The sequence below is a fragment of the Phoxinus phoxinus genome (genome assembly GCF_949152265.1).
Source record: "Phoxinus phoxinus genome assembly, chromosome: 2".
NCBI classification, from domain to species: Eukaryota; Metazoa; Chordata; class Actinopteri; order Cypriniformes; family Leuciscidae; genus Phoxinus; species Phoxinus phoxinus.
The window spans coordinates 44,272,794-44,296,996 of NC_136877.1; the positions used below are offsets into that span (position 1 = coordinate 44,272,794).

Genomic DNA, 24,203 nt, shown 5'->3' on the forward strand with positions numbered 1-24,203 from the left:
AAAGAATGCATAACTGGTCCCTGCTACGTTCCCAAATGCATGCTAAACTCACAGCACATGCAGAGATGGAGTTCACTGCATTCACTCACTGTCAACTGAGCCGTTCTTAGAGGTGGGAAACACCTATACTATATACATATTTGATTAAATCACAGTCTTTTGCTATTTAATTAGGGCACAAAGCCATATTGCCCTTTCAATCTAGTTCAGTTCACATATACTTTGCCAAAGCAATGGCGCAAGAAAGAAAGAAAGAAATAATGTCCAATTCTGGTGAAGATTTCCTTGAATAAATTCGGCCAGACAGAATATGTGTTCTGTCAGGTGATGTTACCCAAAAACATGTCCCTGTGGAAATGTCTGCTCAGTGAGCCGTGATAACTTTAAAATAACCTCTCTGTGTGATGCCCTGCTTGAGTATGAGATTAATTATTAATAGTGGTGTGTGGTGTGTGACAGAAAGGTTGAGGTTGTAATTCTGCTTTGAATGAATGTGTTCATGCACTCAGTCACCAAGTGATGTAAATGCATTTCACTCACATGTGTAATGCATTTGAAAAATACACTCCCCAGTGTGAATATTGGCCCAGGCTTTAGTATACCACCATTCATTTTTGGGCAACATATGGAACAATGTTGTCATCTAATGGTGGATAGTTGTAATTGCAGTTAAGCCTTTTAGGTGAGCGGGAAAATAAATGGAGAGGAAAGATGCTCCCTAAAGCATTGCTATTTTACATTCTTATGAGAAAATGTCAAGGCCACACAATTGACAGCAATGTGATTAGCATAGGTCACTACATGTTCCTGTATTTTACATGACATTGACATGACATTTACCTAGACTTGATTGTTTGGTGAGATTAGTCTATTTGTCTGTCAATCATCTTTAAGGCTAGGACTGATGGAGAAATGCCACATTATAATTACAAATCTCCTTCACAGAGGTCGGTATTTACTGCCATGTTTCTTATATTTCAGTATGACATATGGCATATCTTTTTTTTTGAATATATACTGTAGTTTAGGATTTGTTTAGATCCCTGTACATTTCAGTTTTTTTATGTTAAAGCTAAATATTTAGCTTCTATTCTACCCTGGGCAGCATCAGCACAAAGCTGTGGAGTTGAACTAATTCACTAATTCACTAAACCCTCAACCGCAGGCAAACAATGATTGAAAAAAAATAATAATACAAAAATTATATATATATATATATATATATATATATATATATATATATATATATAATTAATAACTAAATATAAATAAATAAAAAATATATAAATGTTTTTCAAGCATTGTTTGCCTTATATGTTTGTTATGCATACATTTGCATAATTTTGTGGAAATAAATGTATTGTTGATTACGAATTGTAAATTGTTGAATTAATCAGAAGCATGATAAACTATTTGCTAACTACTTTTAATCTCACAATTCTGACTTTTTTTCTTGCAATCGCGAGTTTACATTTCACCATTCTGACTTCTTTTCAGGATTGTGTGAAATAAACTTGCAATTGCGAGTTATAATATCAGAATTGTGAGATATAAAGTCCAATTCTGAAGAAGAAAAGACAGAATTTCCTCAGAATTGCATTTACATCACAATTCTGACTTTATAACTCGCAATTGCAAGTTTATATCACACGATTCTGAAAAAAAGTCAGAATTACGAGATGTAAACTCGCAATTGCAAGAAAAAAAGTCAGAATTGTGAGATTAAAAGTCACAATTATCTTTTTTTTTTTACGTGGCGGAAACAAGCTTTCATAGTTTTTCTGTTGTAGAGAGTAGTTTTTATTTTCAGCTTAGTTCATTAACTGGCAATGAATTGAATAAGACTGAATCTGGGGCACAAATATTCAGAAGACTGTTTCTAAAAAGAAGCAAGCCAGAAGAAGCATGTCCATTTTCTTCATAAACTGTACAAATCTTGTTGTGAATGTCCTGCTTCTCTTGCTGTCACAGATTACCTGGGCCCACCTCGAGGATGTCCACTGCGGGCAGTGAGAGTTCTCCTCGAGGGTCCATCAGTTCAGCAGGGAATCGCCGCAGTCAGGTGTTCAGCGATAAAGCCAAACCTGCAGCAGCTCAGGCCAAAGGTAAACACAACTTCACTGTGACTTCACAGCCGGAACATTACACCACAGCAGATAATAGCGGGGACATATTTCATTAAAAGGCTTTTTGTGTGGCAGCCGGCTGGGAGACTTGGCAAAATGAGTCAATTGTCTGTATTTTATTTATTTAAATAATGCTGACTAGCTACACCCCCTGGCAACGTGTTTTTGCACAAATTGAATAGAAACATTCTCATGTTTTACTGTAGGGCAAAATTTGCTATGTTTGTTGATGGTTTGGGTTTTTTTCTCCAAAAATTAAATATCTTCTTTTATTTGAATTTTAAAGACTAATGAAGTATTTAAAGTTATGGGGCTAATCTATATTTACTCTGTAGGCTCTGTGCATGCAATATATATATATTTTTTTATAGAATATATATATTTTTGTATTCAGCAAGTATTGTATTTTTACATTGTTACAAGATATTTTAATTTTAAACTGTATATATATATATATATATATATATATATATATATATTAGGGCTGTCAAAAGATTAATCATGATTAATCACATCCAAAATAAAAGTTTGTGTTTGCATAATATATGTGTGTCTACTGTGTATAATTATTATGTATAAATACACACACATTCATGTATATATTTAAGAAATATTTGCATTTATATACTGTATATATATTTATATAATTTATATTATATATACATATTTTATATATAAATATAACCAATTTTTCTTAAATATATACATGATTGTGTGTGATTTTATATATATAAATAATTATACACAGTACACACACATATATAATGTAAACACAAACTTTTATTTTGGATGCGATTAATCGCGATTAATGTTTTGACAGCCCTAATATATATATATATATATGTGTATGTATATATATATATATGTATGTATGTATGTGTGTGTGTGTGTGTGTACTTTTTATTCATCAAGGAATCCTGAAAAAAATATATATCATGGTTTCCATAAAAAAATATTAATCAGCACAGCTGTTTTTAACATTAATAGTAATAGTAAATGTTTCTTGAGCAGCACATCTGCATATTAGAGTGATTTCTGAAGGATCATGTGACATTAAAGACTGGAGTAATGATGCGGGGAAAAAATTGCAGCTTCGACATCACAGGGATAACAATTAAATTAAATAAATAAAAATGTTACTGACCCCAAACAATAGTGTACTCTAAATTTGTGCATTTACTAAAACAATATCTAAATGTAAAACTTGCATCTTGTTAACATTATCCAGTAGCCTACGTGGCCTCGTAAAGTAGCAGAAAACTTTATAAACATTTTCTGGAATAATGCACAATAATTTAAACCGGGTCAATTTAGAGTTCATGTTGACTTTAAGCGGCCACTGTGTTTAAATGGGCCAGCCACATTTCTGTGTTCGCTGACGGAGTGTGATGTGTTTGCAGCAGTTAATGTGCAGTAGCAGTCAGTGCTGGAAATAACTGCTTATAATGACATTGAGTGAAGCTAGTCTCAAACCCTAGTGTGTGTGTGTGTGTGTGTGTGTGTGTGTGTGTGTGTGTGTGTGTGTGTGTGTGTGTGTGTGTGTGTGTGTGTGTGGCACCGGCTTTGAAAGCTGAGTGAATGGAGAGTTTCTGCATTAATTGAGCTCCAATTAGTGTGTTTTGGGCATGAGAATGTGGCGACAGTGAAAGAGAGACAGAGAGAGGAGAAGGTTTCCACAGTGTTATGTTTTAGGCACTATCCTGTTTTTCTACTGTATGTTTGTTTACATATTGCTAGGTATTGAAATTACGAGGTATTTTTCAAAGCAGATTCATTAATGGCAGACTTTGACAGTTTGTTTAATGTGTTCGATGCCCATGTTTCCAAGGACTCTCTTTTTAACAGTATTTTGGTGAATCTCCTGACTAATATCTGGCTTGTGTGCAGTTGAAGAGTTCAAATGTTTTGGTCTTGTGACAGTGAAAGTTAGTAAATGGTGTCAGCCGACTGATTCTTCCATATTACATTTAGCTCTGTCAATCTGAGTGTGTGACAGTGAGAATGTGAATTACAGAGCAATTCCTGTCTAGAAAGTAATTTAAATGTGAAATAATTAAAGGGATAGTTCACCCAAAAATTAAAATTTTGTCATAATTTCCTCACCCTCAAGTTGTTCCAAACCTGTGAGCTTCTTTCTTCTGTTGAACACAAAAGAAGATATTTTTGAAATGGTTAGTAAACAGACATTTGACGGTCTCTCAAACGTCCTGTGAACAAATATCCAGTAAGGGTTTTATGGCCTTTATGACACAAATGTCAGGGCATGTTAAAACACCTCCACGGGCCCAGAAAACACCTCAGACCCCAGAGGGTGAATTGAAATTTTCTTGTACATGTAAACACGATGACTATATTCAACAGAGGAAAAAACACTGACAAGCTGCAATATGAAACAGGCATGAACGGTTTAAGAAACAAGGTACAAAAGCTGTCACTGGGGCAGTACCCTTTCAAAAAAGTACTCTTTTTTTTTTTTTGAACCCATAAAGAGTGCAATTAAACATTAATACGTAAAGTGTACATATTAGCGCCTACATGGTACATATTAGGATCTTTTGGAAGGGTCCTATTTTTTCCTGAGAGGGTTGGCCAGTCCTCGTGGGGTGGTCATCTGACTCTAATGATAGCTGTTATTCTGCCGTGGAGAAATAATCACTTAAATATGGACTTTAAGAGGAATTGAGAGAGGCCACAAACCCTGAGGGCACAACGCTCTAGAGATTCCTGAAGAGATGGAGGTGACAGCTAGATTATTTCTGCCTTTCCGGTGTGCAACTGATGCATAGTTTTGCTGTTCATTGTTGTATAGTTTGTTTTGTGGTAATAACTGCTCAACTTGTACATCATTTTCTCTCTCTCATCTTTAATCTCTATAACTAAGGCAGGCCTTTTTTTCTTTTTTTTTGACCTATCCCCCTCTCGGCCCCTCTCTTTCCTCTCTCCACCTATTGGAAGTCATTAGTGGTCTGACCCACTTCTCTCTGGCTTGCATGGCTAATTGGACCTTAATCACTTCCTAATTGCCGCTTTGTTTCTTTGCCGCTCATTAAATGCTAAACTGAATGAGATGGGAACAGTGTTTTTCCGCATGTCAGATCACTGAATAAAATATGCAGCAACAAAAAAACCTGAATAAAAAAGAAACATTTAAGCTTTTTTTTTAAGAAGCGCAGTCAATCTTAACTTAAGTGCCATAAAATTTCAGTGTGATATATATATATGAATAAACAACACTTAATTTATCTGTGAGAAACCTACGGCATTCAGGGAATCTATAGTTTTATATCTCTTTAGATCTAATTTGTAATGTGCAGCATTAGTATACTGTATGCTCAGCTGTTTTCCGAGTTTTGGGCACTTGAGGTCTTCTGACAGAGCGAGTGTGTTCAGCGTGATCTACAGGCTCAGAGGGAGGGGGCTGGAGAGAGAGAGAGAGAGACAGCGGGGTGTTTGCGGTTAGCGTTTTATTTGCAGTGTAACTCCTGCGAGTGAACTCCACTACTGAGACTCCACAGGCTGGACTGACTGTGAATCCGGCACACTTTAACAAATGGACTTCGCAGGTGAATGGGAGACAGAAAACTTGCTGATTTAAATTTGAGATTTGTTTGTATTATGTCCGTTGTTTTAAAGGAAGTTTTGATTGTGTATGTCACACAGAACACAATACTGTAGCTACATTTGGCCTCTAGCGTTTGAATGGGCATTGCAGTTTTTCTCGCTGGTTTAGTGTAAACAGTTTAGAAAGGATCTCAGTTGGCTGTCTGCGGCTCACTATAACACTAGCTCAAGAGTAACTAGCCTTTTATGGCTGGCTAGGGAGACCGGTTTCAATACGCATCTCTGGTTAAACTTCCAAACTTTTTCTTAGCATTTGATTTAATCTACTTTAATTATCGCTTTATTTCCCTTATAGGTTCTTCTTCCACAACACTGCACTGGACTAAAGTCCAATTTGGTTTTCAGATCTGATCTTTAGTATCACTGTTGTGCTATTGTTGTATTTGTTTCTATAGTAATGATGTCCATGCAGTTTCCAAGAGACTTTCTCATACATTATTTGATGTTATGTGTCCTTTGAAATCTGATCATTCTGTTTGACTCGTTTGCAAAAATGAGATTTTAATTGGATTTCAAAGCACAAATTGGATCGGGTTTGTATCCATCAGATTGCTGTTCATAGATGGAGGATGGATGTGAAATCTGATCTGACCATTCCAGTGTTGTTATTGTTAACTATAACTAAAATAGTTTTGGGTAATTGAAAGAAGCTGAAATATTAGATGAGATGCTTAAACTTTAAAAACGTTTCCCTGAAGAAGTTCATGAACTAAGATTACTAAAACGGAAATAAAATGAATTAAAGCTACACAAAAATATTAAAATGAAAAAAGTCTCCCTGTGGTAAAAATCAAGCTTTTAATGTTGTTTATATCTCTATGTGGTGTTTTTAATATGCTTTAAACAAACCATGTTTAAATTCATAAGTCAACACCATTGCTGAGTATTTTCTCTTAAAAACTGCTGTGAACCAAAGACAGTCTCAAAAACGCGGTTTGAAATCGCTGGTGTTTCTGACATCACAAACTACCTTGTAACCAATCAGGTCAACGAGTGGATCTCTGAGCTGGTGTGAGTGAGTGGAGGCGGGTCTCATTTGCATATTCATAGAACCGCGTATACTGAACGAGGCAAGGGTGTAGTTACATTCAAGCTATTTTAAGGCATGAAGTCATTTTGGTGATCAAATATGAGTTTTAAGGGATACAATTATTGACTACAGGGGGACTTTAAATAACACTGGACCATTCAAACTGAAACTTTAAGTGGATTCTAAATTGGATATTAATTTGAATTAGAATTTCGTGGTACACATATGAATGTGTTTTGAATTGAACTCCTTCTCCAACATACGTATGCAGTCCAACTGTCAGTGTCAGTGTCCATTATTAACTGTTTGTGTGTCACACCTCTCATGTGGTTTCCTCTCCAGAATCATCAGAGAGTATCACCTCACAAGGCGTGACTGAGCACGCTCTGTCATCCCTGGTGTCCGCCTGCACCTCTGTTAGCACCAGCACTGTGGCATCTTCATCTTCGTCATCAGCCATCCCCCATCCCAACTCGAGTAGCAAACCCTGGAGAATCAAATCTCAGAGCACCAAGCACACTGCTACCTCCTCCGCTTCCTCAACGGTGCTGTCCATCAAGCCAGATCTCCAAGCCAAGCAGCCCGTGCCTGCAGATCCACCACCGAAAGCTGTGCCTCAGAGGTCCATGCTGGAGAAGCTCAAACTTTTCAATAGCAAAGGAGGCTCCAAATCATCCGCGCAAACAGAGGGCGCCGTTACGCCGACAGCAGGGAAAGATGGCGGCTTGGGTTCGGAAAGAGTCGAGGCTGGTTCCAATACAGAACCCTTTGAGGAAACGGATGGTAATGTGAGACCCACGAACGGATCAAGTTCTTTTAACATGACGACCAGCAGCCCAAAGATTGCACTGAAGGGCATTGCGCAGCGGACATTTAGCCGGGCACTCACGGCAAAAAAAGCCTCAACTAAAGCTGTAGAGAAAGAGAAGGAAAAAGCTAAGGACAAGGACAAAAACGGGAAGGAGTCCAAGCGTGTCCCTGCCTCGGAAAAGGTAGAGACCAAAGAAGAGGTTAAGGAGGAAGTTGTTCCCTCAAGCGGAGTTGCTCTCTCAGAGGCAGAGCCCAGGAAAGCCTCCAAGATCGGCATCTTTATACCCAAAGGCGGCAAGGTGGGCGTTACCAAGAAAGATAGCTCCGCCCCTGCACATAGCGGAATTCCAAAACCAGGAAGTAAAAGCACAGGAAATGGAGCGGTAAAAAGCTCAGCGCTGCCTCTCGGTGGTAAAGATAATGAGAGGCCACGCAGTATGCGTCTGGGAGGGGGTCTGGGACTCCATAGGGACAGTCGGCATTCCTCGTCTTCTTCCAGCCTGGCTTCCACCGAGGGCAAAGGACACCAAACGCACAGTGGCGTCCCAGTGGCCAACGGAACACAATCCACGGCCTGCAACACGGTCAGTGTGCAGCTGCCGCAACCCCAGCAGCAGTACAACCACCCCAACACAGCCACCGTAGCACCCTTCATGTACAGGTGAGACCGTTGATGGGATTTTCAGCTGAAGACAGGTCTAAAAATACCGTAGAGTTAGATCGAAGGACGGACTTGAGCCGTATCTAGAGATCATAGGGGGTCTTTTAACTTGGGCAAGTATGCAACCATCTAGCAACCAGTGTTGTTATTGTTAACTGAAACTAAGGGGCCGTTTACAAAACACAGTTTTTAAAATAAAAATGGAAAACTTTTAATGCATGTTGGACGTTCATTTATACGACAATGCTGTTTTGGGGGCCTGAAAACACAAACTTTTGAAAACGGTTTTCAAAGTGCAAGTTAAAAGAAAAACTATACCATGCAAGCGCATCACGTTTTCAGTCTATAGGCGTGTATTGTTTCTTTACAAATTGACATCGCCAACTACTGGCCTGGCTTGAGGAATACAGCATTTATAGTTGTTTTCACGCATACATGTGAACGGGATCATTTTGACAAAAAACACAAAGGAAAAACTTTTCAGTTTTTGGTACATCATTGTCATGTAAACGTACCCTTAAACTTTTAAAATTGTTTTTGTTAATTGAAATATAGCTGAAATAAATATAAATAAAATAAAGTTAAAAAAGTTTAAGTTTATCAGTAAAGTATTAGTTACTAAAATGAATAAAACTGTAATAGAAATAGATTAAATCTAAACAGTAGTATTTAATTTTTTTTATAAAAATTACAAAAGCACAATTATTAAAACTTAAACTTTAATAAAGAGAATACTTATACATGAATTATACTAAAATAACAATGAATCACTTTTATGATATTAATCAGAAATAAAAATCTGATTTTAGTTTAAATTCGGATTTCAGACCATGTAGAAATGTGGAACAAATTGAATGTGTTTTAAATTGGGTTTGTAAAAATCTTGTAATTTCAGTCAAAATTTGTATTTTGCTGTTAACTAAAATGTAAATTCCAAAAAATGCATATTTTCCATTTCCTACACATGCAGTCCAACTTATAAAAAGAAAGAAAGAAAGAAAGTGTTACCTTAGAAACTAATTGAAGAAGAAAAACAAGTTTAAAATTGACATGAGTGTGAATTATTTTTTTGCATCTAGTGCAGAATCCTATTGTTATGCATGCAATCCACATTAGATGGACAGATAAATCAAATGGATTAATTCCAAAACAGGAGCACAATATTGCTCATTTGTATATAGTTTATGAGACCTCATTGCTTATGGCTCTAGTAAGTGTGCGTGCATGTTCACATGTGTATGACTCCCCGTCAGGCTCAGCTGTGAAGCGTTTGCCTGGCATTTCCTCCGAAACAGACTCTTTGCCCTGTGTTTGTTTTCCATAAAGGATTTCTTTAGTCAGGCGATGACTTCTGCTGACAACGATGTCACAGAAAATGTGTGCATGCGTATCTACATGAATGATAACTTTTTTTATTTTTAACCCCTGTGTTTTTAGGTCTCAGAATGAGATAGATGGAAACATTGGCTCAAACCCAAACTCTGGATGCCTCAGTAGCGACTCCTGTAGCTTCAGTAAGATCAGCCAGTCTTCAACTGAGGACCTGTCAGGTAACCTGAGCGATTTCTTTCAGAAGACCGTTTTCTGTTGGTAATAACAGAAATCTACATATAATTTTAACAATATATTTATTAATATATATATATAATATTAATATTATATATATATATATATATTACAAAAAATATTGATATATATATATAATATATATAATATATTATAATATAATATTTATATATATATTATAAAAAATATATATTATTATTATATAATAATATATATATAAAGGATTATGTTCTGGATCGGTTTATTCCAGTAAGAAATTATGTTTTATAGAATATTAAAAGTTTGAGATCAGTAAGATTTTTTCTTAATATTTTTGAAAGAAGTCTCTTCTGCTCACCATGCCTGCATTTATTTAATAAATACAGAAAACAGTAATATTGTGAAATATTATTACAATTTAAAATAAGTGTTTTCTTTTAATATATTTTAAATGTAATTTATTCCTGTGATCAAAGCTGAATTTTCTAATATGCTGATTTGCTGCTCAAGAAACATTTCTTATTAATGTCAATGTTGAAAACAGTCGTGCTGCTTAATATTTTTTTGTGGAAACTGTGATAGATTTGTTCAGGATTCTTTGATGAATAGAAAGTTGAAAAGCGTTTATTTAAAATAGAAATGCTGTATAACATTGATACATTTCTTTTCTGTAACTTTTCAATTCAATGTGTCCTTGCAGAATAAAAGTATTAATTCCTTTAAAAACTAAATCTTACTGAACCCAACATTTTAAACAGTAGTATTTAAATACTGATATATGATATAAAGTGTGAAAATGAATGTCCTGTTTTCAGGTGAAGATCCAGAGTCCAGACGCCTGAGGACAGTCAAAAACATTGCTGACCTGAGACAAAATTTAGAAGAGACCATGTCAAGTTTGCGGGGGACGCAAATCACACACAGGTAGACGCATCTACAGTATTTCTTTCTTATCACAGCCTGATGCAGAAGGAGAACTTTCACAAAGAATCTGTTAAAGAACCCAGAATCCTTCCTATATGAAGAACCTGCAATGAAACACCCAGAATCTTTTTAATTTCTAAAGACCCATATAGCCATCTCAAGAACCACATCCAGTGGCTAAGATGGAGAAGAAGACGGTTATTTGGTGAACCATGAAGGAAAGCACATTATTCTTCTATCCTCCATCCCAATCAAACTGACAAAAACACAGGCTGCCATAAAAGGACACTTTGTTTTCTTTTTGTGTCACGATTTTCTCTTTTAAAACAGAACGTACCTATTCCTTCCTCAGCTTGGCTCTTTTTACTGTGACTCTATAAAGGGTGTCCACTGGCTCCTTGGTGTTTTTTCCATCTCTGTCTATTCTTAAAACCTTTTTTGTTCCTCTTTTTGATTATTCATCTAATTGACCCAGACTGCATTGCTATGATGGCATAATGCAGTAACCGTGAACTGCTTAAAAAGTCCATTTTAGGGCAAAATGAGATCAGCAAGGCATTTTTGTTTCCTGAGGTGTCAGAATATTTTTTACAATTAATCAGTACTATTTTTTTTAAAACATCTCATATTAAAAGTAAATTTTGTAATTGAATGCTATTTGGTGAAAATACCATAGTAACTGTAGTTTCGAGAACTAAACTCTGTTGGTAAAACTTGGTATGAGCTACTACCAATGTAAAAAAAATCATAATAATAGCCATGGTACATTTCATTTTAGAAGTTCATATGAACCATGTGTTTCCATTTACGTATTAATATGATATGTGTGTGAGTGTATATACACACACTTTAGTTTAGGGACCAATTCTCACTATTAAAGGAGAACTCCGGTCAATTTTAACATTGAGCTCAATTTTTAGTAAATTTGGAGTGCTGTCAATACAGAGAACAACGACAAAAATCGGTGTTGCCTACACCGTGTTATCCTATTTTAAAAATTTGCACCCTATTGACTTGAATGGGGCAAGTTTTAAACCTGCTTTTATTCTCTTAACATCTTTGATGTGTCATTACAAGTGCCCAGCCATGTGAGTGATTCCTTCAGAGTGAACACGAGTGAATCTGACTGCAGTAGATGTGAAAGATATGAATAAAAATGATGTTATATCAGCCAGCGCACAGACCTGTATTTAGTTCCTGTTTTCGGTGGAAGTCCAAAGTAGTCGATTGTCGAGTTCACGCGCGTGATCATAGTAACTAAACCTATGCGCGTGAACTCGACAATCGACTACTTTGGACTTCCACCGAAAACAGGAACTAAATACAGGTCTGTGCGCTGGCTGATATAACATCATTTTTATTCATATCTTTCACATCTACTGCAGTCAGATTCACTCGTGTTCACTCTGAAGGAATCACTCAACATGGCTGGGCACTTGTAATGACACATCAAAGATGTTAAGACTAAGAACTGGTTAAGTTTAAAACTTGCCCCATTCAAGTCAATAGGGTGTAAATTTAAAAAATAGGATAACACAGTGTAGGCAACACCGATTTTTGTCATTGTTCTCTGTATTGACAGCACTCCAAATTTACTAAAAATTGAGCTCAATGTTAAAATTGACCGGAGTTCTCCTTTAACTATGACGTTTGCCTCAGTAAACTCCCAATTACTGCTTATTAAGAGTTTGTAAGGTAGTTGTTGAGTTTAAGTATTGGGTTGTATAAGGGATATAGAAAACGGTCATGCAGAATTAATAAACAGCTAATATTTTAGTAATATGCATGCTAATAAGCAATAATAGTGAGATTTGGACCCTAAACTAAAAGTGTTACCATAAGGACACAGATACTCAAAGGAAGAGGGAAGTTGTTAGAACAAGGAGCAAGCTAATTTTGATTTCATATTGACTGAAAATGTTTCTCTCTCTCTCTCTCTCTCTCTCTCTCTCTCTCTCTCTCTCTCTCTCTCTCTCTCTCTCTCTCTCTCTCTCTCTCTCTCTCAGTACACTGGAAACCACTTTTGATGGTAGCGTGACCACTGAAATGAGCGGTCGCAGCATTCTCAGCATGGCATCACGATCTGCGCCGCTGTCCTGGGCCAGTCGCATGGGCCAGTCCAGTCCCCGTCTACAAGCAGGAGATGCTCCCTCGGTTGGTAACGGTTATCAGTCCCGGAGCGCAGGGGTGGCGTCTGGCCAAGGCCGGTATCTGTACCCGGGTCCTCTCCGGAAGCAGCTGGCAGCGCGGGGCAGTGCCCTCTGTGGTCTGGAGCTGGGGGACAGGGTGGAGGATCTGGAGCTGGCCGGAGTGGGGCTGGAGATGAGTGGATATATGAGTGATGGAGACGTGCTGGCTAAGAACGCCCGCACCGATGAGCTGACCAGCGGGTGAGTGTGAAACGTGGTCGTCATTGGTTAGTGTGGTTTTTCAATGGCTGATAAGTAAAGGTGTTGTTTTCATGTAGTTTAGTGAAGATGAAAGGAAAGTTGAAAGGGCAGTTTAAAGGGTGCACAACTATTTACACAAGGGATCATTATTTGTTGGTCCTAGAAGATATTCAGCCAGTTATATTCCTAACCCTTGCTGAGAAATGATTCTGTTAAGTGCCTTAGTTAAGGGAGTGGGTTGACGTAGATTGTCATTACAGTTCATAAATTTGCACATCACCGTGGCATAAAGATAATCATATAAATCATGCTACCTGTGAACTTATCCATGTGGGCATTTTAGTGTTGTTTTATTGCAGTTTAGCCACTAGAGGGTGAGATGGCTCTCTAAATATGAATGTATGTGTTTTTTTTCTCAGGGCTAATGCATTTTCTTATTGAGATCATAAGTCAATGTGTGACTATCACAGTCAGAAATTAACTTTTAAATCTAATATTCACCTCCTGGAATAAATTTCTTTTTTTTACCTTTGTTTTATGGCAAGTTGTATGATTTATTATTAAATAATGGATGGTGTTAACTAAGAGCCAACTTTTACATTTGGGCATTGGTTTAGGATATGTGCTAAATCAGTAAAAGATTTAACGTACAAAAGTTTGGGGTCTGTATGTTTTTTTTAAAAATGTTTTTGAAAATCTCTCATGGTCACCAAGGCTGCATTTATTTGATCATAAACACAGTAAACAATGTTGTGAAATATTATTACAATTTAAAATATTTGCTTTCTGTTTAAATTTTTTAATTTAAAATTGTAATTTGTAAAATGTAATTTATAGCTGTGATGGCAAAGTTGAATTTTCAGCATCATTACTCCTGTCATAATTGTCAAAATGATTGTTCAGAAATCATTATTCTAATATGCTGATTTCTTATTACTATCAATGTGGAAAACTGTTGTGCAGCTTAATATTTTTTTGGAAACTGTGATTTTTTGGAAACTTTCAGGATTCAAAAGAACATTTGTATAACATTATAAATGTATTTACCATTGATCAAATTAATCCATCCTTCCTGAGTAAAATGACTAATCGTACAGGCGTACAGACCCCAAACTAGTGTTTTTTGCTAATATTACATTATATTAGCCTGGCAAGCCAGATTTACATCAAGATGTTTAGTCTGGCAACTCTCCATAGACGCGGCTTAATCCGAGGGGCGGGATAAACGTTTGTCTCTCAAAATCCCTCTGCACGCAATAGGATAGCGCTACAACCAACCAGAGCAAAGAAGGTGACGTAGTCAGAGAGCGGCAAAGATCCGGTCCAGCAAAACTCCGAACACTTCTTCCTTTTTTAAGAATGACTTAAGTGCCGTTCTTTGCTCTTTTCTTAAAGAAAAATGTAACTCCAAGTCCTCCAGAGTCGCGGCCAAAGCCGATTCGAAAGACCGCTGTTCTCCATCCGCAGCCGCCATTCTTTGTTTTCAAGTGGCAGCCGACGCAACTCTGTCGTCATATGTTAAGCCCGCCCCCGCCTACTCTATACACGACGTGATTGGCCTGACCCAATTTAGGTTTTTGCAGCTAGAAGGTCTATGGAGAGTTGCTTGACTGCCCTGGCTGCAAAATACATTTTGCTGCCGCTAGGGTGCGTCTAGATTTCTAGGCTAACATTATATAATAGTAGACGTGTTTTGACATTTTTGGGGGGACGCTCTTAAAAGCTGAAATGGCTTTATTTTTCCCTCTTTGCATCAGAGCTCAGGAAAGATGCTAGTGAAGGGTTTGGGATTGTGTGTGTTTGTGTTGCCCTGATTCCCTGGTTCAATTCTCACATGTAGATTTTAATTCAGGTGTTTGTTAGAAACACTTATGCCATCTAATGACGCAGGTGAGCACATTAAATGCAATAATACTCTCACCTTGCACTGGCCCTTCGGGCAGGAATAAAAGCGTCTTTGGTGCATTCGCATCCCCTGTACTGAGTGTACAGACTCCCACTTCATGCCGAAACAAGCTCTCTGCATACCTTGACTGTGATAATGTGCAATTTAAACCTCTCGTGTTATTATTTCCTCACAATCACAGTCTTCCTGTGTGGTTTTAAGCACTACAAACCGTTCTAGTGCCTGTAACATAATCAGATTATAAAGACCGGGCCAGGAGACAGGCTGCAATTACACCTGGCCGTGAGCCTGACTTCTGGCTGCAAAATATCACTAAGATGTTGATTAATATACAATTTAAACGTCCCACAAAATCCTGTCACATTCTGCTCACTTTTACTGCATGTCATAGGGGCGCTATTGTAATTTTGACATTTTGAACGTGAAGCCCTTAACACTGACACTTAACTGAAAGGCCAATACAGACCCAAAGGAGTCTCTTATGTGCTTTAGTAAATGTCTCTTAAACTAGAGGATACCCTGCACAATAGATGGTGTCATGAGCATTGAGGCAAGTGAAATCAGTATTGGGAGGCTTTATAGATCTCAAAGTTCACTAACATGTTTGAACCAGATCCCTCACGGAAAGGAGGCTGTATAACACAGCTGTTGGATCTGATTTCCCAAGTGTCAAAGTGGTTGTTTTCACAGTCCAATCTGGGCTGACGGGTTAAAAGCTTTACTGTAGAAATTCACCCCAGGCTGCTGTGTGTATGAACACATATAGGTTGAGCTAATATGATCTCCTTCCTCTATTCATGACAGCACTTTGATAATGGAGCGACAGGTTTGTCACATTACATCATGTGTATCGAGCTGAAATTAATATGCTCTTTACTTAAAAGAGGCTTTTATTACTGACATTGCGGTTACGGTCTCTGAGGCTACTGACATTTCCACAAAGCAAATAATCATCTGGAATGAGATGGAAATGCTGGGAATTGTGTCATCTGTGGAGGTGGACACTGGTTAAAGTTTGACCGTATAAGATAGTCTTAAATGGCATTTAGAGCTTTAGTGTGTTTAGGCTGTGTGTTTGTGTTGGTTTAAATTGGTTTTTAAAAAGTAAAAATGTAAGGATTCAAATTACGTTGCCTGATGTTTTTCTCTTTTTGAATATATGAGCAATGTGCTTAATTGTCATGAAAATAAGAAAAAAAATCTTAATGTTACACTGTGTGTGTGTGTGTGTGTGTGTGTGTGTGTGTGTGTGTGTGTGTGTGTGTGTGTGTGTGTGTGTGTGTGTGTGTGTGTGTGTGTGTGTGCAAGATTGTCTCAGGTTTGATTGTCTTATGTTCAGGCTTTTGGGATTTACTATAGATATATAGTAAATATATTTTTTAGATATATTTAGATATTAGATATATTTTTTTATTCCTTCAAAACCTCCCAAAGAACATGTCTAGGAAGAATATTTCCCAAATTATATTTAGTATAAAGGCAATGAAGCCTGATTTAAGAATTAAAGATATATTGCATTCTGACATGATAATGAGAATTTGAAAAGTGTGCTTAATTAAAATCATTAAAATAATTCAAAATAATTCATTGATTTTTATATATTGATTTCATGATAATTAAGCAAACTTTGTGTATATATAAAAAAGTGTTTGTGGTGTGTGTGTGTGTGTGTTTTCATTTATCTCCTCGTAAATAAATAGAAATAAATAGGGGTGTAACGATACCTTCATTTCACGATTCGATATATATCACGATACTGAACTCACGATACGATATTATTGCGATACTCCCAAGACATATGATAAAAGGTTAACAAAAAATGTACTGTTGATTAAAATGCTAACTTTGAAATTACATTGTGGGTTTAAATGAACAGGTTTGGACTTGGTGCTTGTAATTCAAGGACAATGGTGACACCAGAATAAAAATATTCATGATTCTGAAGCTGACCATTGCATTATTATACATTATAATCAACATTATATAGTAGTTTAATGTAGTACTGACACTAAAACTCTGAAAACATGATTTTTTTCTTATACAGTAATTTCTATTTTGGGTGAACTATCCACGATACATATTGTCACTATCCACGATACGTATTGTTGCATTTTTGTATTGCGATATATTGTGGCACGATATATTGTTACACCCCTAGAAATAAATGTATATTGTATACAGCCCTTCCTCCTTGAAATATCCATTTTGCTCTTCAAATGTAAGACTATTAATCTTTGGCACCAATTTAGTCTTACTTTTCCTCTCTGAACTTTCTTTCCTGTTCACTCTTTCTCTTCCCTCTCTTTCTCCTCATGCGTTGCCCCTCTCCCAAAACCCCTTCAGGCTGTCTTGGCCTGGTCTACTCATGGGGTGGGGGTTGTGTTATGTGAGGGTGTGCGTGTGTGTGTGTGTTTTGGGGAAGGGGGTGGTTGGTTTAGCCTCCTCCCTCTTCACCAAACAGTCCAGCACACCGGCACAAATTTCAGCCATTCACACACACACACACACACACAAGAGTAGAGACATAGAATATAGTCCTGCACTAGAGAATACACATGCAAAACCTATTCATAACCTCACACACTATTGCAAACAAACGCATCAGAGAGTCCAGAAAGCGTGCATTGAGAGGAGATCTCATCTTATCTGATGGATGTTTAAGACTGAAAGGTATGTCAGTCATTGTTGTCAATCTGTATGCGTAATGTGACCGTTAATGCCTTTAGAGACTGTACAAATTAAAGACATTTTATTAACATTTATTGATTGCTTTTAGACTGTTTCTGTTTAGTGTAATCTAGATTTTACTTGCAGCATCAAAATGCATTGTTCTTACAAATAAGTATAGAAAAGTATGATGCTGTTCTCTATTGATGCTTGAAGTTGGATTGTAAAATATGATAGCAGCAAGTGTTATGAAAACTGTCTGAAAAAAAAGTCACGTTACAAAAAGTAAGGGAAACATATATATATTAAGCATTGTTTTCTTGAGAATTAAGATTTTATGGTGAAATGTAACCTATATTTGTTGTGAAATTCCCCCATGCGCTCAGAAATGTAGAGGGAAATTGAGAATCTGAGGTATGGAGGTGATTTGATTAGAGATGTTGATGAACTGTTGGCCGTATAAACCCACCAGCTCCAGCTACAGTATGTCAGCAGCTTATTCTCAAGATGATGTGACAGTATTTAACACAAAGAGCCACTATATCGACACACAACCACACACTAACAGACGCACAACTGTCTTCCCTTGAGTGAGTCTGCTTGAGCGTGAAGAAGGTGTTTTATTCCAGTGTCCAGTGGGAACTACAGGAGAGTGAGTGACGGCGAGCAGCCAGGGATCTATGGACAGGGCAAATATTTGGAAAAGTATCCGATTGTGTTTTAGTTATGTGAGGGTGTTTTTCACCAAATGGTCTTTTCTCCCACCTAAACCTCATAGACGAATGTGAATGAATGGATAAAGAAATGAGTGATGTTGCTTAAGTGAAACTGAGTTTTACATGCACATATCTGGTATTATTAGAAGGTAACAGTTAGTTCAAGGTTGATGAAGGTAGACTTTTTTGGTGCCTTTTTTCGGAGTGAGTGTGAATCATTGGCCATAATAACCTCATGTCTCTCTCTCTCTCTCTCTCTCTCTCTCTCTCTCTCTCTCTCTCACACACACACACACACACACACACACACACACACACACACACACACTTCCTGTTGCCTGATTTAAACCAGTTGAGGGTTGGATGTCATGAGGGCTGTATTAGATGAAACACGGTTTAGTTTAGTTGATTAAGGTTCTAGTTCTAGTCCTACCAAAACTAGTCAAACATCCTATTTGCCATAAAAACGATTATGCGTTTTACTTAGACTGATTATATAGAACATCATTCTCTGTATTGATATGTTTATTTATCTGTAAATTCTGATGACCAGCATTATTAGCAAATATTTAGTGGCCCAAAACTACTGCAGTGATTTTGTGTGGTCACCATTTGTATTTCAAATTGACTTCATTGCAGCCTACAGGAACTCGTACTTTTCCCCGATTGTTATATTATATTAAAAATGTTGTGGTTAATTTACTTCAAGATGTGTGACCTCCAAACCTGTGACGCGTGCGTCAGTGAGCAGTTTCATCGCTTTTGAATGTTCTTTATTTCCTAATCTTTTAATTTATTAATGTAATATCTGTCTCTGTGTGCTTTCTCAGGTACATGACGGATGGGGGATTGAGTCTGTATACGCGGCGATTGAACCGGATGCCGGATGGAATGGCAATGGTACGGGAAAATCTGCAGCGGAATGCCTCCACCGGCCAGGGAGACGCCGACAGGTACCTTATTCTTCTTTCTCTTGTATTCTTTACATACACAAAATGTGGATTCACTTCTAGTTCTACATTTAAATGTCCTTGTCTTTCCCTAAAGGTACACTATGTAACTTTGTCAACACATCATCAATCCTTCTTCCACTTCCTGTTGTCTTCCACTGATTGATTCACTATGATAAGCCTATTATAAGTGTTATATTTTAGGTATATTTTAGATCTAGCGGGATGGTTTCCACAGGAAATTGCGTACATGCGTCACTCGCCCGTGCGTGTCTAGTCATTTCCGTAAATAGATAAAAGTTGCTCCGGCTACTTTGACGCGTGTCTGGTGTAGGAGTCACACACATAGTCACACAGAGCCGAAGCACAACCAAAACTAAACTCTTCCGTAAAATGCATGCATTTTTTGTTTGTTTTTTTACCGCCAGAGGGCCAAAAGTCGCATAGAGTACCTTTAAAGTCTGCATGAAATGGAAGTTGAGTCTTTTCTCTCCTGTTGTGACATATATCTGAGTGAAACTGCTTCTCGAATAAGAGAGACTGTAAGGCGGATCTTGATTTTGTCTATGGGGAATTGATTGGATGGTTGTGGTTTGCTATTGCTGTGATGTCATGAGTAACAGGTTGGCCTGCCCTCGCACCAGTAAACACCATCAGAGAAGATTATTTTAAAAATGCATAATCATAATATCAGCCTCTGTAGCAGATCATGTTTAAGTGCTTTGTCTGAATCACAGCTGCATTGGTTTTATAGGCTGCTCGAGGTCTATATTAAGTTCACTGGGGTAAATCCTGTACTCTCTGGTTGTCGTTGGCTGATGGCACGCTCCATTACAGAAAAGACAAGAAAATAGGTCTTCTATTGAGTCTTCTTGCACACACCACTAGCTTTCAAAAGAAAGAAACCAACTGAAATGATGGCTTGTCACCACAACCCTCTCTGCTGTAGATCTATGTTGTAGTCTGTGGGTGTAACCCTGCAGAGTGGGGACAACTGCCCCCTTTAAACTATGGTATTTAATTAGCATGTGTATTTATATGTATTTGAGTCATTAGCTGGCAGAAAGACCGATGGGTGCGTGGACCAGATGAGATGCCATTCATTCTGGTATTACGTCACCACATTTAGTTTTTCAGCTAGATCGGAAAGTAAGTTTTAGATTGTTGAAAATATTGGAAGATTGTGCTTTTTTTTTTATTGCTCCCCTTTTTAAAATCATGTGCACTTCCTAAAAAAAGGTCTAATACTTTCTGTGTGTGTTTTTGTTGGATAAGTCTTTTCATTCTACTATTGCATGTATTGCACATCCAGAGGCAATTCAGTCTGTGGTCACACCAGCATTTAGCTGAATAACATGCTCATTTAGATGCAGCTTTTATACCCTGGACAGGATTTTGTTGAACGCACATTAGCAAATCAAAATCATTGCTGCAAGGAGTAAATGAAAATTATTATTGTTCACATGTTGAGTTTTTTAAAATACCTTAACAACTACATACCCTGGCAACCACACATAACATAACATGCCGGCCAGTTCTGAACAAGCCTTTTTTTTGTCTGAAAATGAATTAAAAATAACAAAATTAAGAAAAAATAGTTCCTATTAAAGTAAGGCTCCTATACTATATGCTTTTTTCCAGGTGGGTTTTTTTTCTAGAGTTCTTTTCTGATGTTCTTTGTTGTTTGCAATACTTTTTTATAGTACTTGTTTTAATATATATATACAGTTTGCATCATGGCATAATTTAGTCATCCTTATTTGCATGTATGACGTCTTGTCTCAGTCTTATTGACGAAACACAAATGTGAACTGATTTGAATTCCCTTCTCTGCACCAAAACAAAAGAGCTTGTTTCTGTGTTGGAGCATTTGCATGGATCTGATAAATACTCATGCTGCTTTTGAATATGAACAACACTGTTCAGAGACATCAACCTATTGTGTTACATATAATTGCATTTGGCCATTTCACACTAAATTATTGTGTTTATTATTCAGTATTTGGGGGGATGCTGGGCAGGGTTTACTTTAAGGGTTACCCATATACATATATGCACCCTTCACCCTCACTACAGTGTGTCTTGTTAGGACTTGACCACAGGACGAGCACATGGGGGAATTCCTCACTATCTTTCCCGTCTCTTTATAGTCCCGTCTCCTCATTTTCTCTCCGTCCCCCTCAGACTCCACACATAAGAGGAAATGTACAGCACAATGATGAAATTATATAATATGGGTGTTTCTTGCACCATAAATAGCCTCCCTCTATTTTGAACGCTTCCCCTCCCTCTTTTCTGAGAACAAGTCCCCTCCACTGCGCTGAGGATGTTGTGGTTAACCTCCAGGCTCTAAACATCTACCACTGTCTCTGCTGCTCTCAAACTCACCCATCTCTCCCTCTCTCTCTTTGTTTCTCTCTTTCAGCCAGATCTATTTGTTATCTTCTCCTTTTTGTTCTGCGACCCAATCATCCTTCCTTATTTCCACCACCCTTTTACCACACACCACATTAGTCCGTTTAGTCTCTTCCCTCAGTGCAAACTAGAACATGGGAGCTTCTCTATGAATGCAATATCAGTTCAATCAAGTTTTTTGTTTCTTTTTTTTCAATTTATGATATAGGGAAGTAAATGGGACAAAAATACAAGCTGGTCATATGGCATTTCTTGCATGAAATTACTTTGTTTTCACTGTTTGCACTAGAGAGATACACAGGAATTTATGTTGATGTTTTTTTTGTCACTTATAATGTTGATCAAGACATCGCAATTTAGTTTTTCTTGATAATTTTCCATTCAGTCTGTTCGTTTTATAAAGCGATTGTGTCTCTTCAGAAAATGTGGACTAAATTCATATGGATTAGTTTCACAATTTTCATGTTTTTCTACAGCCAAAACAATTTGTAAAAATCCACGGTAAACATCTACATTTTTGACAAAGTATAAGCTACATTATATGGCAACAAAAACATAGCTAACGTAAAAGTTACGGAGAATGATCAGAAAACGATGGACATACTTTTAAATCTGCACCTGCCATGTGAAAATATCAAAAGCTAATTCGAAATATTAATAAATGCTTTAATAGTATATAAAGATTACTAAATAACTGTGGGATAATGGTACATTGGGACCTCTGGTGTGAGTAAAAATCCCCTTTTCCAATATATGGCCTAATATGGAAATAATAAATATTGCTATTAGTCAATCAAACAAGTCATTTCTCTCTTGTTTGTTGTAGTCTTGGAGGAGACACTCATACCACATGATTCTCCTCACGATTAGATTAGATTATTTAAAGCTCATATGAATCATCACGTTATTTTGTGGTTTACTAATGAGGGGAAAACATTTCACAAGTCCCTGGCGTCTCCTGTTTTAAATAACACTTCTTCTGGCAGGAGTGAAGATAAAAGGGAGAGAGATAACATGAGCGAGGTCCTGGGAATAACACAGCCGTGCTTCTCTGCCACATGTTCGAGTGTAAGAGGCTTTTAAGGTCAGAGCACTTCAGATGACCCCGTTCTGACCTCTGGACAGGCATTCAAACGAGAGACTGTAGTGTGCACTTCTCAGACTGAGAAGACTGAAGCATAGGGAAGAGAGAGACAGAGGTGGCTTACATTTTTCTAGGCATCGTCTTGTGTGATGATGTTGTACGATCCTTCTTCTTCCCTTTGTTTCTTCCCTCCAACCATCAGTCTGATCTGTCCACAGCACACCTGTGCAGCCGGAAGACACCTGGGTATTTAGGGCCTCCAATCTCTCTCATCTGTGTGTGTGTGTGTGTGTGTGTGTGTTGATGTGGGTGTCCTGACTGGGGCCTCTGATATACACATGGTGATGAGCTGAGTTTTTTAGTTTTTTTTGGACACAAGGCCTTATAGACTTCTTTTAAAAATCCTACTGACTTTAAACTTTTGAACGGTAGTGTATTTATTAAAAGACATTTTAATGATAAGCTTCTACTTGCATTAAACATTTTCTGATCTGGCCCTGAAAAAGAGAAATTCTTCCTTACCCGAATTTCCTCCTTGCCCGCATCTGTCAAGATTCCCAGTGCCTGAGAAAAACGTTGGTGTTTAGAATAAACACATGCCCTGGGAAACAAGGAATCTGGAGCTTTAAGTTCAGGATTTGCTGCGTTTAGAAAGCAGAGCAGTGAAGTGAAAGTGATGAGTGACTTTTAGGTAATACTCAAACTGGATATATCAAGGTTTATTTGCATGTTATCAGTTATTTTTAGAAATTGTAAAAAGAAATAGAGCTGGTAGTAATATACAGAGAACACGTCATCATTCCTTCTACATATATGCTGATAGAGAGATTGTATGAGATGCATTTAACAGATGGATCTGTTCTTCTCAGTGTAAATTGATATGGTGTGTAACATAAACTCCACTTATGGGGATCTTCACCGCTGTTCATGTGTGTGTGTCGCTGTTTATATGCATTAGTCTGCACATTTTAAGTGTGATTACACACACACCACAGGTAACTGGATCAACATGATGATCATGCTTAAGCATTCAAAGCTGGCAGACCTCATGACCAGATACAGAAAAAACGCTAAGCATCTCACATACAGAAATACACACGATTCCTTCAGGCCATGAGGGAAGCTATGTTGCTAAGGAGAGTCGGGCAGATGAGAGAGTGTGTGTGTGTGTGTGTGTGTGTGTGTGTGTGTGTGTGTGTGTGTGTGTGTGTGTGTGTGTGTGTGTGTGTGTGTGTGTGTGTGTGTGTGTGTGTGTGTGTGTGTGTGTGTGTGTGTGTGTGTGTGTGTGTGTGTGTGTGTGTGTGTGTGTGTGTGTGTGTGTGTGTGTGAGAGAGAGAGAGATGGGGGGATGTGAGTGC

The 24,203-nt window shown here is 37.5% G+C and overlaps 2 protein-coding genes across 3 annotated transcripts in view; one reads left to right on the forward strand and one right to left on the reverse strand.

The window, feature by feature from the left end:
• Nucleotides 1–24,203, reverse strand: part of csrp3 (cysteine and glycine-rich protein 3 (cardiac LIM protein)) — a 347,838-nt gene that overhangs the window by 164,743 nt on the left and 158,892 nt on the right. The window lies entirely within an intron of this gene.
• Nucleotides 1–24,203, forward strand: part of nav2a (neuron navigator 2a) — a 198,931-nt gene that overhangs the window by 142,759 nt on the left and 31,969 nt on the right. For both annotated transcript variants that reach the window (XM_079593513.1, XM_079593514.1), the window contains 6 exons: nt 1,972–2,105; nt 7,120–8,248; nt 9,686–9,798; nt 10,609–10,717; nt 12,724–13,107; nt 19,227–19,349. In XM_079593513.1, the coding sequence (XP_079449639.1) occupies nt 1,972–2,105; nt 7,120–8,248; nt 9,686–9,798; nt 10,609–10,717; nt 12,724–13,107; nt 19,227–19,349 (1,992 nt within the window). The remainder of the gene's footprint in view (nt 1–1,971; nt 2,106–7,119; nt 8,249–9,685; nt 9,799–10,608; nt 10,718–12,723; nt 13,108–19,226; nt 19,350–24,203) is intronic.